This window comes from Opisthorchis viverrini, assembly GCF_000715545.1.
Source record: "Opisthorchis viverrini unplaced genomic scaffold opera_v5_17, whole genome shotgun sequence".
NCBI classification, from domain to species: domain Eukaryota; kingdom Metazoa; phylum Platyhelminthes; class Trematoda; order Opisthorchiida; family Opisthorchiidae; genus Opisthorchis; species Opisthorchis viverrini.
The window spans coordinates 1,973,084-1,990,873 of record NW_008751673.1 but is presented as its reverse complement, the minus strand read 5'-3'; the positions used below and the strand labels follow the sequence as shown (position 1 = coordinate 1,990,873).

Below are 17,790 nucleotides of genomic sequence, written 5' to 3'. Positions count from 1 at the left end.
GAACCTGGTTCACCAGCAATCGTTTGTGCCCCTTTAATCTCAAGGATAGAGTGCCGGTCCACGCCCAAAATATGTTAGTTTACTCATTCTCTTGCTGCTGTGCAGCGGAATACATCGGACGCACGACTAGGCAACTCAGCCAAAGAATGAAGGAACACAATCCACCCTGGCTAGCTTCTGGAACCAGGAGGACGATAACCAGTTCCGTAGTACAACATTTAGCCGACACTGCACACAACGTGATACCCAGCCAAAGTTTCCGCGTTGTTTACAAGGCGCCGGCTAACCAACCCAGATCAGTACAGCAGCGCACAATTGCAGTGGCTGAAGCTATCGCCATACGACATCGCGACCCGATCCTTTGTCGGCAAAAACGCTTTGTTCGTGTGTTGTACTTACCATGGTCCAACTCACCTCCCCCCACACGTGCATCGTGTGCTGAACACACAACTACAACACCCCCCGAGCTGACTAGCTCAAGTCATCGTATTGGCGACCTGAACTAATGGTTCTTTGATAGGTAGCCAGTGTCATCTCACTCGATTCCCTGTCCATTTACACCATACTCATTCAAATATGTTAAATACCGCTCTCTTAACCTTTGCAATTGTATGACTTGAAAAGACCTTGCCGAAAACATGTTCGTCAACCCATCTGTGTTCTTATTCACAAAAGACTCACTTTCGCGTCAAGAAGAAAGTTATATTCAGTAACTTAGCTAATAGCTCATCACTGTGGTCAAGACGATTCCACACAAACTCCAAAGCATTCATTGCTACTACCCTCAATGACCTGGTCATTCCATGAAGTTTCCGGCTGTTTTTTAACCTCACATTCTATTCCTCGTTTGTCTTCCACAATCTACACAATCCCTGCAACCTCTGATCCCAGTCAGGATCAAGTGGATGTCGTCGACAAATTAGGAGCCAACTGACATCCCATCCAAGGTAAACTGAAGTGACACTTTCGAGGGTGTTATCTGACTGAAGCCATCAAACCCAAACTGACAGAACTATGGAGATAGCCGAATAAGACTTTTTACATACCTAATGGCATGAGTAAATCCAAAAATCATATTCGAAAGTGATCATGTGATCCAAGATACATACATCCTTTCATATTCTCTATGTCCGTTCATCTAATTGTCACGTATAAACAAAGCCAAAGTTATCCCTACCTCATTTTGACACACACAACACATGAAGTATACAGTCAGTTTAACCTAGTATGTTGCTCACGTTGTGGAGGAAGTCGGAGAGTATGAATTCACTTCTTTGGAGGGTGAGAATGGCTGTTTATGTGTATTTAAGTGTGACACAGCACTTTTCCTGGGAAGATCGGTGGTCCACACCATGGAATTCCGGTACAGTGATCCCGGTTCGAATCCTGGCATGAGCGCCATCAAAATGACTTCCAACTCCCGTAAGAAAAATATGCACGCATGTTGTTTCGCCCACCAAATACGGGGAAATTATTTCCTCCCACACACCCGTGACTGGAATGTTTACTTCTGAAACAAGATAAGTTAACACCACATTGCTATAACAAGGAAACAGAATGTCTAGGTGATATACCACGTCATCAGTAGATACGCACCACCAAATCTAGATCTATCTGACATTTCTCTTTTAAAGCTATGAGGGAAAATTTCATAAATTACCCCCACGAGGCACTGGGAGGTTGTGAATTGTAGCGGTGTGCTGTTTTACCGGTGGTCTATACCTATAACAGTGACCAGTGAAGTTACGTGCAGAATTTGCTAATTTGAGGACACTTCCAAGCACTCGTCATTTTCCTAGACTATGTGGGTTGCTTTCGTCCATCTGTCTGCTCTCAATTTGGCTTTACAAAGCAAAATGAATGAACCCAAATTCAACGGAGCTTCCGTCTTTCAATTATTTGTGCTTGTCGAGTGTGCAGCTAGTTTTTCTTATCGTACTCAGCTTCTGTTTCATCTGTCACTAAGTGTCCGATTCAATTTACTCTAGCTGGGTGGTAGTATCTGTCACGTCTCCCCTAGGTACCGACGCGTCACAGTGACGAAACATTACGGATGGAACAAACCATTCTATAATTTCGTTCTATCACCATAGACCTAACTGCAGCACAAGCATACCGCGCCTTCGCAGGTCAATTAATCGGTCGACAAATCCACTTGCAAGCAGGTGACCATCTGGAGTGGATTTTGAAAATCTTGAGCCACCTCTAGCTCGGCGGAACAACAGTAGACTCTTCGCATCACCGAGGCACTGCGCATAGGTATCAAGAACTCATGACGGAACGGTACAGCTCTGAGTTTTTAACTGGTAAATCACTCCCTAGAGATCCGTGAGAAGTGCAAGAGTGAAACATTGCAGTGCTTCCAGAGTTTTTTTTAGCATAATTTGATTCCACTTGTCAGACAAAATATAGTCATCATACAAAAAATTTACCGTCTCAGAACAGCAGGTTGCAAGATCGTCCACATATAATGAAGTCTTTGGTTGTAAATTGCCAAAGGTTGCCAAGCTGCAAAATAATGGTAATGACTGTCCAGCGCAGCATCAAACTGGCTACCACAGAGAATACAATTCTAAACGTAAAACGTATCGTCTCAACAGGCGCCGGATTCGAAAAGAACGATTTAGAACAATTTAGCAGAAAAAGGGACGAGCAAACCGTATACAAAGTAGGGTGCCCGGCGTTTAAGTAACAAATGCTGTCACCTAAACTTATGCGTGCGGGGTGATTATTGTTCATCGCCATTTTCAAGACATCAGTTACGAGCGAATGCTACATCAGGATTTCAGTGTTGCGGAACGCTGGCGTGGACATGTGACGTGGGAAAACTGCAGGCGCAACCGACATCACAACCGATCATTCCGTGAAGTGAAGTAGATTATACACTTAGGTGTCGTCACTAACCTGTCATTAATCCATGTTATACCTGAACCTTACTAGCTGCAATATCCGTTTCACAGGAACAACGCACATGTATCAAAGATTCATTGCACTGGAGACAATTAAACTGCGAAGGAGTTAGGCAAATATGAACAACTGTGAATCTGTGAAGATTAGTTTCGTATAAAAGAAGCGTAAAGGTTTAGTTCCACAAAGAAAATTTGACCAGGTTTTTGCAGAACAGCTTTAGATTTGCGCATACTCACATTATCAGAGTAGTGAATACCTACTGGGTTACGTCAACGCTGATGCGCATCGTCCAATTCCTTGTTTGTTCAACTAGATTCGCTTAATTTGTCTAGTACATACGTACTCACTAGATCGCGCGACTCGTTTGTTCAGCAAACGCACAAATCATGTGACAAATTCCATTACCGCTTGCAACCTAGACCAACAAGTCAGCTCCCGTTTTGTACGCGTCCGAATGATTCTATGTATTGTATGCATCTTATACCTTCCTATATATACAAAGGCACACAGGGCAGGAAGTCAACCAAAATTCAAAAGTCCACGGACAACTACGGAACACGCATAGCAGCCATACTGCAGAGAAAACACGTTCCGCGTACGGACTTTCACCCAGGAATTCTTAACCGTTGTCCGTCCTCAAACGATTATCCCCATTTTGACTAATTCCACTCTTCGAACCGTAGCAATTTTATACATGGTGCAACGAGTAGCTGTAAACTACTGCCTATAATTGTAAATGCTGTTATTAGCGCACACACATGAGTCATACTATGATGTACACACAAAATTTCTTTGAAAACATGGAGCGCGGGAGGTGGACATGGAAACGCAACATATCTTGATATCGTTTTGAAGCCTCGAGGTCGCCTTAAACTATAATCATTTCCATTGGGTTCACCTAAATCAAACTGGTATGTACACTTTAATTTCCACTATGCTCATTCTTTGTTGTCTCTCGTTATCTTTACAATAGCCTGAGATAAGTACGAATACAATTCCTCAAGAGTGAGCTTTCTTTTCGCCGCGGAAATCTTGGACTTATTATCCTGTAATATAATGCAGACTCTGGAGATTGATACTTTAGTACCGCAGTTTTAATGCTTTCGGGAACCGCAATTCTTCATTGTACGGCTAGCGTAACTACTGTAGCTGTGATGCATCAAGGTATGAGCAATATCGTGCTGCATTTTTAGAGACTACACAGATGAAGTGTCATTAGCATGACCAGGAAAAGTGCCTCCTAAACGTACGTGAGAGCACTGGTGGAACAAGAAATTCGTGCTTATTGTCAGTCCGAAGCGACGGGGTTGATGATACAAAGCGGATTAATTATGAACTACTTTCGACGTTTCAGTAGCTGAACGAGTGTCAATCTTAATGCGCACTGTTAGACGCGGTGATTCTCGAATTTCTTCCGTGTTTTCAGACAGGAATTAGCATTTTACAAGGATGTACGTTAGCGCAACTACACGGTGCGATGTTATTCACTTGTCACTGAAAGCCTTCAAATGGCTTGGACCAAATATCGCTGGACACGTTTGTATTTGGCTTGTCCGTCAGTCACACGAAACGCAGTCTGGTATCTTTTTATTGTGGTTTGACAGCCTATCCTATCATAGTATTGTGGAGTTGCGCATCACCACTGTTCTGAATGACTTCAAACAGTCATCTGAGAACTCATAACATGTATTCGCCATGTTTGCAATTCCGTCTCTTCCGTGTCGGTTACATTCGTATCTAGTTTTCAACCTATTCACAAGGGATTGTCCCCACTGCTACATGTATGACAGAACCGTAAAAATATGTCTGAGAATTATATTTGCCTGAAAATTTCTTTGGTTTCATCGGCAGACGAACGAATCCTCGGTAATGGTGCTCTTCAACTGAATGTATTACACAAAGGACGACTCATGTTTCAGTTGGTGCAATAGCGGCATACTTCCTTGACGGGCAACACTATTAACAGGGTTGCTGAGAACTCTCCGGTAGCCCAAGACCTGCTCACTCCTTTAAAGGGTCACCAGTGGGCACACTTCCCGAGGGAGGAGATGGCTCAGTGGTTAGAGCGCGAACCTACTGACCGAAAAGCCCATGTTTCGAACCTGACCTCTGCCTCTCGACTTCCCCTGTCTAGGCTTGGGCAACCTGGCAGTATCCCAGCCCTCGTGCTTCTTTCTGGCAGCATGGCAGTCCGCCACCGAAAGGAAGCTACAGCTGGACGCACTTCCCCAGTTTACATTAACCTTCCGTTCCACTTGAACATCGAGACAATTATGAATCTTCTCCTAGGAGTTGGTAAATAAAACACGAATGTAAGGGTTCACAGTCCAGATTTGCAAAAGGTCCGTTGGATGGAATATACTGACAATCAACTCAGCACGCACAATGACCTTGGTTAATCGACCACGACACACCTGCCACCCAGGATCATTGTGAATCACAGCACAGCTATCCCTACAATGTGTACATCAAGGTTGAAGAGACTCAGTAGGTGTGACACGTGACCAGGTGCATTGTCATTCTCATTGGCGTTGCCAGCTAATCGAAACCCATCTTCGAATTTTTCAAGCCGTGTTCTGAAGCTTCCACTAAGACATCAATACATCATACTCAGGAACATTTTTCCACCGCAGACCTCCTTCAGATAGCGTGCTCAAACCGCACAGAAACAACGCACAGTCCACAAGTTGATTGTAGTAATAGTTCATGCAATAGCCTCCACACGCATTTGGCAATCCGGGAAAACGGCCGTACACGTTTTACGTACGAATTTTGTTTGTAGTGTCGATTCCCAGTCCGAACGTCTGGAAACAACAATCCTCTGGGCCACGCTGATGTCGTAAGTGATTACCGGATTTACGCAATTGACGCCACCGTTTCTGACGGAGGGCAATGAAATAACTACGGTCAACATGAAGTAACTTACAATCATCAAGATTTGTACTGTTTTAAATTGAGCGGTCACTCTCTGAAATGACACCTATATATAGGGGATATAGAGGATCAGTAGGCAAACAGGAACAATCGGCTCTAGATCCAGTCACTCCGACAAATTAACGGACATGCCCAAGGTACGGCAAACCGCATAAGACGGCTTACTTACATGACACCATGATCATGGTTGGCTTGGTATTCCCGTGCTACAATTCTCTAGGCTTAACGATGTGGCGTGAATTCCCTGTACTGGCGCCGTGCCATGTGGTCAGATCGAGCAGCAGAAATTCGAAAACTCCCGGAGTAGAGTATACAGAATATTACTGTAACTTGCCTAAGAATAGGCATGACCCGAAATGAAACCATATTAGAGTTCAGGTACTATGCCACTGGCTCCGAGCACTCCATAGGCGTGTAACAACTAGAACTGCAGTCCAGTTACCCTCATCCTAATGTTATACATGTATACGTACAAGCAACAAACAGGTTTCCCGAGCCAGGACGACCAACCGAAACGCAGTGGCAGCAATTCCCCCTTGGTGGTGACATCTCCATCCATCAGCTGGTGGATCTGGACGAATTTAACGCATCTGGCAGTGCGACCCGATGAGCAACCACCCGACCTAGAATTGCACATCACTTATTCGGACCTGGTCTACAAAGTGAGGACACAGCCCGACAAGTCATTTGTTCAACGGACTTCGCTCTGCTTTGTTCACCCACCCGTCTTCGGTACACTCATCATACAGTTTATCCACAGTTCACCGTGTTGTGCGTCATCAAGTTAAGTGCGTTGGCGTTTGTGGAAGCATTCGACTTCTGTTGATTAAATTGATGGTGGGCGTCGTGGTTGAGTCCTCCTCGCAAGGAACGCAATATTTGCCACTAGCAGAACATAGAAACGTAAGCTATCTCGAAAATCATTGACATTTTTATTTGCAAACTGCATGCGGGCTATCCAGCCGTCGTGAACACCGCAACACTAGCATTAATTCTACTCATACTGGTCTAACTACGTCGAAAACAGATTTGGAACGACAAAACCAACCTTGGCATGTATACCCTTCAATGAAGTAACAGGAATTCATCCACGGGTTTTCTCCGAAAGTTCTTATGGATTACGGAGAAATGTGGTCATTCGGAGTCCATAACGACGGACTTGGTCGTCGCAAACCAATAAAAGAGCTTCCCTGCATCCAACTAGCTAACATCTTTACCAAATTTAGAAAAGTGACTGTTCTAGTTAAAGTAAGTCCTGCTTGAAGGCTACTGGAAACCGCCAATACAATGATGGTAGGGGCCCAATCTTTCTGCTTGCTACTTAAGCGGCTTTCGTATAATATAAAATACTTCCTCTCGATATGTCCAAAAGAGGGATCTTAAAAACGAAAAGGGTGGGCCTTGCGAAATCAGTTGATTACCTCTGCTAGACAGGACACCAAGGATACTCCCCCACTGGATACACGTTGCTTACATCTCTTGTTTATGGAACACCCTATTTAGATTCGACCGGAGAAGCTGCAGCTAGTCGCGTAGATACACAATTGGTGCCACGATAAATCAGCTAGCTAGGTTACAACCCAGTCCGGCAGCCAAGCTATGCGACTACACAGGATGATCAGTCTGTTGTTTTCCATGGGATGTGACGACGGACTAAGGCGGTCAGAACCTACAGGCTGAAACTCACTAACATTCGGCCCGAGTTAAGACATACTGAGACAATCGAAACCATGACCGCCGTTAGGAGAAAACTGTGATTCTCTAGGATATCCAAGAGGCTTCGGGAATGTCCGGACGTGATCAGCAAATACATCAAAACGAAGATTGTCATTTGTGACCTGTGGAGCGAACCAGTGTCTAGACCCAAAATTGCAAGGAACTGTACCTGCCAAAATGCAAGGGTCTTTTCTTCCTGCAAGAAAGGCTTCATTTCGGCACCGTTACCAACGAGCGTCACCATAGGATCCATATGTCTCACCACTAGCTACCTAATACTGATCCTCAAGTGTAATCAATTGCGATACCGATTCGTTCGTTTAAACTGTCATCCCAAATGACTGCCTCCCAAAAAGTCGTCAACAAGTCAATAAAGTGGGTAAACAGTGTTTGTTTGAGAGATCAGTGGCTCCAATAAAATAGGCCGTGTATCGGATGGACGCGCGTGAAGTGTGCACTTAGCTCGAATGTGAGAAAACGACTGCGACGTTGTCATGCCTGTACAATTAATTCACAACTCACAGAGATGGGAGGGAAGGAAGAGGGTTGCTGAGGCACGTAGGAGAAATACCCACAAATCAAGAATCAGTCTTTGTCAAGTAGTCAAAAGATGATGAGAATCACGATAGTAGTGGTGGCAATAAAAAAAAGTCGGCACAAGCAGCTCTTCGTTTCTTTTTATTCTGCAAACGACACGCGGACAAGGCAGAGCTGGAAATCCCTGACCAACCAGTTTGTCCCATGCGTTAAGAGCGGAACAGACAAGAAGCAGGCATGCTAGTTGTATGCGTTACAAAATAATGCCGGAATGAGACAGTAGACCGATATTTCATTCTTACGTTACTACCGCTGTTTGAAAGGCCAACTGAATAGTGGAAAGTGGAAGAGAGCGTCAGAGGGAAGTGTGGTAGGTCAACATTAGTAACACAGTCAACTTGTGAAGTATACAAAGCGGCTTCATTGAAGAGAAAAATACATTAAATCACGTGGACTCCGGACAGAGGATATTGATTAAGACTATGGTACAGTTGGTCAAGATCAGGTAGTCATAGGAGGACGTTGTTAAGAGGGCTATGTACACACAATCACGCCAACAAGAAAGCGCGTTCCAATCAGATCCAGCGCCAAATGAAATGAACGAAAACATGGAAAATAGAAAGTGTAATATTGGCCAGTTAGTGTGTGTCAGTGCTAGGAGAAGTGTGAACCCAGAAGAGCATCAGATATCACAATTGCCAGATAACACTATACGGAGTGACTGCAGCTATCGGCAAGTAGTTGACACACCATTCACACACAAGGGCCAAAATCTAGCTGTAGCTGACGAGCAACCGACTCGTCTATTTCATCTTCATCTTCGGAAAAAGTGGGCACATGTGACACGAAATCTCCGAATCCAGATATATCTAACTGAGGTAAAGGTGCCCAGGCGGCAGACCCACCATTTGCAACACATAACTCTATATTCCTGTCCCCAGGTCCCAATGCACGCAGTGCGGAATCCGATAAAGTCGGACTATCAAGTGCCGAAGAAACTTTGTGAAGCACATCAATCTGATCGGCCACTGTGTCAGAAACAACAGATGCAGTGTCTTTTTCAATGACTTCACTTGATCGAGGATTACTTGCATTCGACAGAGGTGGTTCTAGAGAACAGGGAAGAGTGTTGGTTGCTGACCAGTGACTATCCGTACTCGGGGGCGCAGACACCTGGCTGGATAAAGTTGAAAAGGATTTCGCGTTTGGGGAAAGATCTGGGAGCTGACATTCTACACAATCAGTCAGTGATTCGGGATCATCGGCGAACCGTTTAGCTAAGCGAACTGCATCTGCATAACCCTTGACACGTGTGCGCGGGTTGTACATCTTTTCATAAGCTTCTTTGAAGGGATAAAGTTTGGCGCAACTGAGATATGAGCACTGGTCCCATGCGAGCCAATCGACACGAGCAGTATAGCCGGCAGCAAGGGCTGGATCAGATGGCGTGGCAAGGACGGAGAGAGATGAGGTAGAGTCGCCAGTTTGTTGGGGTGGAAGTGGCGTAGCCTGAGCCAGTTGATGTGCAGTGCGTGCCCAGATTGCACTAACCCTTGAAGGCCAATAGGGATAACCAGCTAATTTCGCCCACACAATATCACCCACACGCACACTACCGTTACAAGAGGTGAACAATAACGATGGTGACGTTGAAGCCATCTTCCGCCTGGAAAATTCACCACCGGGTGCATCCGTGTCACACCAGGACTCAACGATTCGAAAGGTGCTACCGGAGGAATTACCGTTTCTTAACCGTTTGGTGCGTTTGGAGGAGAGATCAAAAGTTATGTCATCCCGTCGTAGACGAATCTTCAATCCACCTGGTACTGTTGTAGGGCGGTCTGGTGAAGACTTTGAAGATTGGGATCTCACCAATGTACAGTCACTGGCGGTGGACTTTACGGAAACTGGAGACGGTGATGACAAAGCGCCACTTTCCAAAGAACCAGGTAGTTGACTTATAGAACGCAAAGGTAACTTCACCTTCAGTCCGAACTTCAAGGACTCATTGGAAACAGCGGTATCTGATCGTCTGGGGCGAACTGTTCGTCTTCGGCGCGGTTCTACGGGGGTACTTTTACAACGATTACTACTGCGTTTGGTAGTCCGGGCGAAGATACCTTTGGGCTTGTCAACTGGTTCCTGTTTCATAGGGCTCAGTTCTGTTGATATCACGCCTTCGGCTAAGGACGGGTGATCACAGCGGTTGGAATCAGCGATCGGTTTCGATAAGGACGGCTCGGTCATCTGCGCAGACAGAGTAGGACAAACATCAGTGACGGAAGGCGGGGAAAGACAAGAATTCACGCTGCACAAAGTGCTCAACCCGTCGACTGAGACAGGCGGCGAACGACTATAGGCGCTGCTGGTTGTTGCATTTAGCGGTGAGGGCGCGACAAATGCTGACTGACGGGTGCTAGTTTCCAGCGTAGGTGAGTCTGGAAGATGAACCGAATGATATGGTGAGGTTGCGACTGACACACTTGGTAATCCAGAGTCGATGATGCACGCCGCGGATCCATTAGCAGAAGGTGAACATGGAGGAGTATCAACATACGAAGACGTGCTTAGCTCAGTAATGGAAGGCGCTGATGGACTGGAAGATTTCAATGAGTTGAGTAGTGCCTGATCTTTCGCCATCCACATGTGCTTCGGTTTCTGATATCCAAGCGAACGAAGACTGTTGGACTCGTCGCCGTCTTGGAACTCATATACAACTGAAGTGTAGTAGTCGCTGGAGTCCGTTTCAGCACTGCTTGGTCGCGGTATTGCAGAGACCAGTGGCGAACACGACACCTGAAGTGACTGTTTCATTAACTTGATAGCATCTGGAAAAAGAAAGTAGACTCAGAAAATCAACACAAATGGAGAGAAGCTGGTGGAGCAACTTCTGAGAGTAGATCGGTTGTCGCTTATAAGACTTCGCAGCTGGTATCAAATCCCTGGTCTCATGGAGCAGCTAGCATCCGGAGACAGACAAGGAATGACGGTGATGTGTCTACAACCATCACCCAAACCTAGGGAGTGTTATGTAGTTTATCACTTCATCTCCTCCAGTTCGAGTGACCCTAAATTACCAACCAAATAAACGCTAACAATAGAGGCCACTTGGAGTGATTTTTCTCAAAGCCTCTATATGTGTCCCGCTCCAGTCCAGCTGTACCGATCTTCACGCAATATTTCATTCACCTGCAGCCACCAGTAAATGCTCTCGTTCCATCCAACATCATCAACATCATCGATGGACACCGACTCAATTGATCTCCCTTGTTGCTTGCACGCAAGACTTTTAATCTGAACACTTCCAAGTCGGCTCGTTGTTTTGGTAACAACGACTAAACATTTCAACTAGGCTACCAGATGAATTGCGTCTGTGAAGTCATGTGATAGCCGGATCCCCACCCCTTCGATGACTTAAAGTGACTTTCACGCACACAACCATAACCGACCGGTTTTCGCGACGCTCACGCAAGCAGTAGACTGAGAATCGGGAACTTCCTCGAGCACTATAGTCCAACTCAGAGTGCCACATAGTATTCGGAGCAAGATTTCGTATTGGTTCGTTTGCCAAAAACCGAGCAGGAGGGGCACTTTAAGGGTGCTTCTAACGAAAGGCTTTCATTGAAGGATTACATCCTCAAGTCAAGGAAGTGAATGTCAGAGAAAGCGATTCTCGACTATGAACAAAATATCTATCCCACAAAACCCCAAAACTACAACCAAAAACTTGCCCAGTGGGTTTCAAGCGTGTGTCACGCTACCTAGCTGGGAAGTCCTGACTGGCGGGTCAATCGATCATCACAACCAGGATAGTTACTGGGTTGTCGTTCGATGAGTCAGGCACACCAATTACATCGCTCAAGCGTGAACACGTTCGCCTGTTCAGACGTGAAAATTCAGATTCGTCCAACGTGTGTTAGTGGAGTAGTGGTTACACGTTCCCCGGGCATGTCAGATATCTGGGGTTCAAATCCCGGCAAGGCCATCGGATACACACTGCTGATGAGCTCTAATAAGAGCGAAACTCGAGTCCAGTGCTTCCTTTTGGTGTGGACTCAACAAAATAATTACGCTAGAACAGGAAGACGACCGTTCAAACGAGAGTGGTGTGACTGTGAACAAAACGCCTATCCCGCAAGACCCAAAAACTGCAATCCTCGAATAGAAATTATCCATTAAGGTACACCAGGAACCAAAGAACAACGAATCATTTTGAGTCACTGACCAAGACTGCTTCATGTGTCATCGGTTAGTGTGAGACGGCCAGGTCTCACGTACAGCTGACAACTAATGGTCTGCCAAACCGGTTAGGACGTCAGCCATGCGGTTCTGCACACTGTGTTTGTAAAAACATCTGCTAGGACGATTGAGTGAAAGGGACCTCTTTCGCAGTAGCTACCTGAGTAGCAATTATTTTTGAGGTCATTTCGAAAAGAGTGTGAATGAGTAACAAGAGAACCGCTTGCCGGAAGCAAGCAAACAGGATAGAACAAGTGTTCACCAGCTGATCTAACGTCTGGTATGGTGGCCAGTCAATTCGTCTCGGGCCTCCACAGTTCAGAGACATTACTCCCAGAAACGTCAACATATGCGAAATAACTAGATAAAAACTGGCTTTTCGTATGCAGTTTTATTACCGCAGCACTTGGAGCAATTGTGTGAAGCAAGTGAAATCACCATATTTACTCTGAAAGTCCTATTTCCGAAAACGATTTCCACGCAAGTGTATAAGAGTGGAGCTTCATTAGGAAAAAACCTGAGTCATCACCGGTCACTAGGGGTTTCGCGGAATTTCCGTATATCTAGGACAAACCTTTGAGGCACCACAGCTTTTGCTTCACCTTCGTCTTCAAACATGAGGACGATATCGTCTGTGCGCTCCAGATCGATAAGGTCCTCACCAGCAATGAGTTGAGCACCGGAATTTTGAAAACCTCCCAGCGTTCGCCTCAGTATTTCATCGGGGACGAAGTTGAACAAGAACGGAGAATGGGCATTCTCGTCGCGTACCGCCTTTTGCGGGAAGACTTTTAGAAAGCTCGTCATACTATCCCAAACACTCAGGACCAGATTATGTTCACAAACCTCTGGAGCATATTCTACTGAGAATGTGTGGTTACTAGAACTGACCAACCGACAGAATCTTGCAGTCAAGGCGCATCAAGATTGTGAGTTGACTGTGCGTCTGATGGGGTGTGAAGAGGTGGTCAGTACCGCCTGCAGTCGGTTTAAATCGTTCGATATTTGTTGTAAAACTGCGAAGAATCAGTGAAGCTAGAAGCCTTGTCACAACATAATTGAAACGGATACCGATCTTCGCCAGTCACTCTATCAACGAAGGAGTTTTTCAGACCTTCCAGCGTTCGCCTCATTAAATCCATCAAGGAATTAGATAGGAATGAATAGAGTGGATATCCTTGTCGGAAAGCACTCCACGTACGGAAAATTTTGAAGAGCTCTCTGTATACTCCCATATGCCGTAGTAAAACGGACTATATTCAAAAACTTCCAAGACATTCGTTGTTGAGGAAGCGTGTTAAGAACAGACAGGTTAACTGAGTTGAATGCAACTACTCCAAATACTCACACATCAAACATTAATTCACAGCAAGACGAAATCACTGCATGCTTTCACAATACCGCCTTGCAACATGGCACCGAAGCACTGGATATAAGACATAACAGTGGCATTGTCTTAATCTCGATGAGATGTTTTCACCGATCTCGAACACGATTTAGCCTCGGGTCGCTGTCGGACATCCAGTAAAATTAGCGTGCATGCCGATAGTGAAGCCTGGTGAACACGTAAGACTGAAGAAATGGAAGAAGCGAAGAATTTCGAATATGGCCGAAGATTATTTCAGTCAAGTTTCGAAAAATATGTAAGCGAAACAGATGAGACTGGCGCGACCACTTTAAGAGTGAAGTTTCGAGCACTTTGGACAATTCTCATGGATACCTACTGTTAGCAATTCGGATTCTCAAACTAAACTGGAACTCGAGACGGTAAGACCAGGACCTATTGCAGCGTTCAACTGCATGTCCGTGTTCAGTGACTACGTGTCCAGGGGCATTACTCACACTTTGTGCATGCAAATCCTACGCCCAAGCGCGTCTGCGCTGTCTTCCTTTTCGATGAGAAAAATGCTGTTACCTTCATACTCCAGGTCAAGGCCTCAGCAACTGCTTGAGTATCAGAATTTCGAAAGCTGTCTAGGGTACGTCGCATTGTCTTGTAGATCGAGTAGAGATAAAGAGTTTACAAACGGGGTGGTAGGTCCTCGGGATACTTGAGAGAAGATATGCGTTGTTGGTAGTGTGAGGAGATTGGGGATTTTTGTGGAGATTTCGTCCTGTAAGTGAAGCCAATCTGTGCTGAAAGGCCGAGGAGCACTGTACAGCTGTTTCATCTTTATTAGGAATCATCAGCAGTGCGCATCTCATGAAACTCCGGAGTCTCGAACCCGCTACCTCCTGGCTAGTAGTTTGAGCACTTAACCATTCGGCCACGAGCGGCTGATCAGCAGTGTGATTAACTGGCACTTGGACAGGATATAGCGCCGCCCATCCTTCAATCACGGGATCCACATTACGCGGTCACACGTGTTGACTGGCTCCTCGAGCAACGACTTCTTTTGTGGATCCCGTGATTGAAGGATGAGCGGCGCTATATCCTGTCCAAGTGCGAGTTAATCACACTGCTGATCAGCCGCTCGTGGCCGAATGGTTAAGTGCTCAAACTACTAGCCAGGAGGTAGCGGGTTCGAGACTCCGGAGTTTCATGAGATGCGCACTGCTGATGATTCCTAATAAAGATGAAACAGCTGTACAGTGCTCCTCGGCCTTTCAGCACAGATTGGCTTCACTTACAGGACGAAATCTCCACAAAAATCCCCAATCTCCTCACACTACCAACAACGCATATCTTCTCTCAAGTATCCCGAGGACCTACCACCCCGTTTGTAAACTCTTTATCTCTACTCGATCTACAAGACAATGCGACGTACCCTAGACAGCTTTCGAAATTCTGATACTCAAGCAGTTGCTGAGGCCTTGACCTGGAGTATGAAGGTAACAGCATTTTTCTCATCGAAAAGGAAGACAGCGCAGACGCGCTTGGGCGTAGGATTTGCATGCACAAAGTGTGAGTAATGCCCCTGGACACGTAGTCACTGAACACGTCAGTTACGATCTAGGGAAAAGCAGTTGTGCAACGCTCTGCGTAACTTGGAGGTAGCACGCTTTCCAGTCGTAGTATGGTAAATGAGGTCAATGCAAAACTCTGAAGCCAAGATCGCATTTGTAAATTCCAGACACGTAGGGCGACGGAGTGACATCATTGAGTGGCGAGCGACGTTCGTACGGGGCTGTAGTAAGGGTTTTTGTACGATTATGGTCCCTGAAAGCAGCGGAACTGAAAGGCCTTTAGGTTTGCAATAACCGTTACCTCAGAACTATGATTAACGTAGGCTGGTGCCAAAGAATTCACAGCGCAACGATTAGAAAACCCGTGTGCAATGGAGTTCAAATGAAGGATGTGTCCGAGTGGTCTTATCATGGACTGCGCATGCCAAATAATCGTCGGTCAATGCTTTGTTTTTCATGCCTAATACGAAGTGGTGCAAACAGCTGGTAAGCCTTTGGACCGGTAGAGGTGCCTACCCAAACACGCCACCTTGACGTGGTCGGGCTTGAGAGCTGCAATGATCCTGCGGGCTGTACTGGCTGGATCTTCGTTCCAAAAGGTGCAACCATGCCAGGAAAGCCAAAGGGGAGCAGTCAGACCAAGAGCAGCGAGACCCCGTACTACGGTCGGGGGGGGGGGTAAAGTCGTACTGTCCTCTGCGATATGAGTGTGAGACCAGCAAGATGTTTCCCCCAGACGACCAGCATGTCCACATTTATCGAGGCAGTGATGCTGCCTTACCCGAGGAAGGACGGTTAGAAAAGGTCGGCCCCAAAAGTCGCACACTCAGATCGCCCAACGGTTGACCGCTGGCGAATTATCCGATAAGGTGGAAATGCTTTCAAAACCGAAGAGTCCAGTGCTGCTCAAAAGGCACCTGCTGTGCACAGCCGAGTCAGGAATGAGACAGTAATGTCTTATTCCTTGTTGGGATGAGACCCTTCCGTGACGAACAGATTTGGGTGCACGAAAAACTAGTTTTTGATCGGGGTTAGGTTTCACCAAATTATGGTAATCTCTGTCAGTAAAATCGACACCGGCAGATTATTGGGATGTGAGGACAGCTTCAGAGATTGGGTTGGGTAGACAATGTAATCACCAAGTGGAACAACTTAACGCCATCCTTTGAAAGACCATCTGACTCGCTCTAAAAACACGACACTCGCCTGCCATACACTGCGAGGTTGTCCTTTTTGATACTCTCCAGTATATCAGAACCCCGTTATGTACTAGTATCGACTGTAACCAGTTCACACACCAATCAGCCAACGGTGTCTCTTTGTCAACCTGGCTTACCGTCCCTGGGCCGATACTTTTAGAACGAAACGATTGAGCCTCTAAATACGACCTTCTGGTAGAGGAAGTGAAGCTCGCCTCTCATAATCCAAAGCACGCCCCTAGAGTACATCCAAATGACAAACGCGAAACCGTCTCCCTGCGTCACTTGGCTCCTGAGGAGGAACCTCCCCCGACACTATCAGTCTACCGTGACTATTCAAAACGGAAATATTGCCTTTTAAAGACACTTCGTTATCCCGTTCTAATACAGACAGAGGAAATCACTTAACTGTTCTTATACGATACCCGTATAATCTGCGCAAGAGAGGCGTGAATGATTCCATGTAAATACCGCAGCTTTTCTTTACGAACTCGTTCGCCGTAAAGTTACACACTTAGTGATACTCTTAATCGTACTCTTCATATATCATTGGCTGGTAATTTTCAATATATTTTCGGCTGAAGTATTATCACTAGTAAACGATTAAAGCGTACGTTACACCCTTCAATTTTGTCTTCCTTCTAATCCCGACCTGGAACGACTCAACTCTCACAAGAGAACTATAACCTGTGTAGGTCGATGCCAATGGGTAATTAGGAAATGGCCATTCGATCGTGTAGCAAAAACTAATCAAAAAGCGTACCCGGCACCAAAAGCTAATTTGGACAAGTCACGTATTGTGCGCACCGAATCGTCTGGTGAAATGTTGTTATCCGTGTTTTATTCAGAGTGGCGTAAACGGAAGTGGCTTACCTTTTGAGCTATACTGTCGGCGCAGCTTGTATTACAGTATGGGTATCGCGCAATTCACCCTATACTTGGCTAGCAGCGCTGAAAGATACGCTCACCAATCGATTTTACTGGCGTCCCTGTATTCAGTTCCTGGATATTATAGGTACCTCGGAATGCTTGTAGTGGGATAGCACGAAGTCTCTTCACTTTTCTCGTTTACCCTCCTTCCCAAATGACTTTCAAATAAACTGAATCATCTATGTTCAGCCAACATAGATGCGAAAATGGACATTAGAGTGGTGCGGCGGCTTGTTTAGTTGACCACCAACTTATATTTACATACCCTTTATTTGACCCATTCAGCTCAAGCATGGTCTGAGTTAAGATCCTCCCTCAGTGTCTGGACCACTACCATTACTCTGAAGTACTGGCATGCCTTTCTGCCGAGCCCGATGGGTTCCCGCCGGCACTACTTAGAAACAGTAGTGCATTTTTG

The 17,790-nt window shown here is 45.9% G+C and overlaps 2 protein-coding genes across 2 annotated transcripts; both read right to left on the bottom strand.

Moving 5' to 3' along the window:
• Nucleotides 1–4,911: 4,911 nt before the first annotated feature.
• On the bottom strand, nucleotides 4,912–7,813 carry T265_12820 (hypothetical protein; the record flags this gene model as incomplete). Its single annotated transcript, XM_009165681.1, is given in 3 exon segments — nucleotides 4,912–4,983; nucleotides 4,992–5,195; nucleotides 7,559–7,813. Coding segments are annotated over 3 exon segments (531 nt in total).
• Nucleotides 7,814–7,935: 122 nt separating this feature from the next.
• Nucleotides 7,936–13,199, bottom strand: T265_01583 (hypothetical protein; the record flags this gene model as incomplete). Its single annotated transcript, XM_009165642.1, has 2 exons — nucleotides 7,936–10,925; nucleotides 12,939–13,199. 2 exons carry the CDS (start codon nucleotides 13,141–13,143, stop codon nucleotides 8,851–8,853), a joined length of 2,280 nt encoding a protein of 759 aa, XP_009163906.1.
• Nucleotides 13,200–17,790: the final 4,591 nt, after the last annotated feature.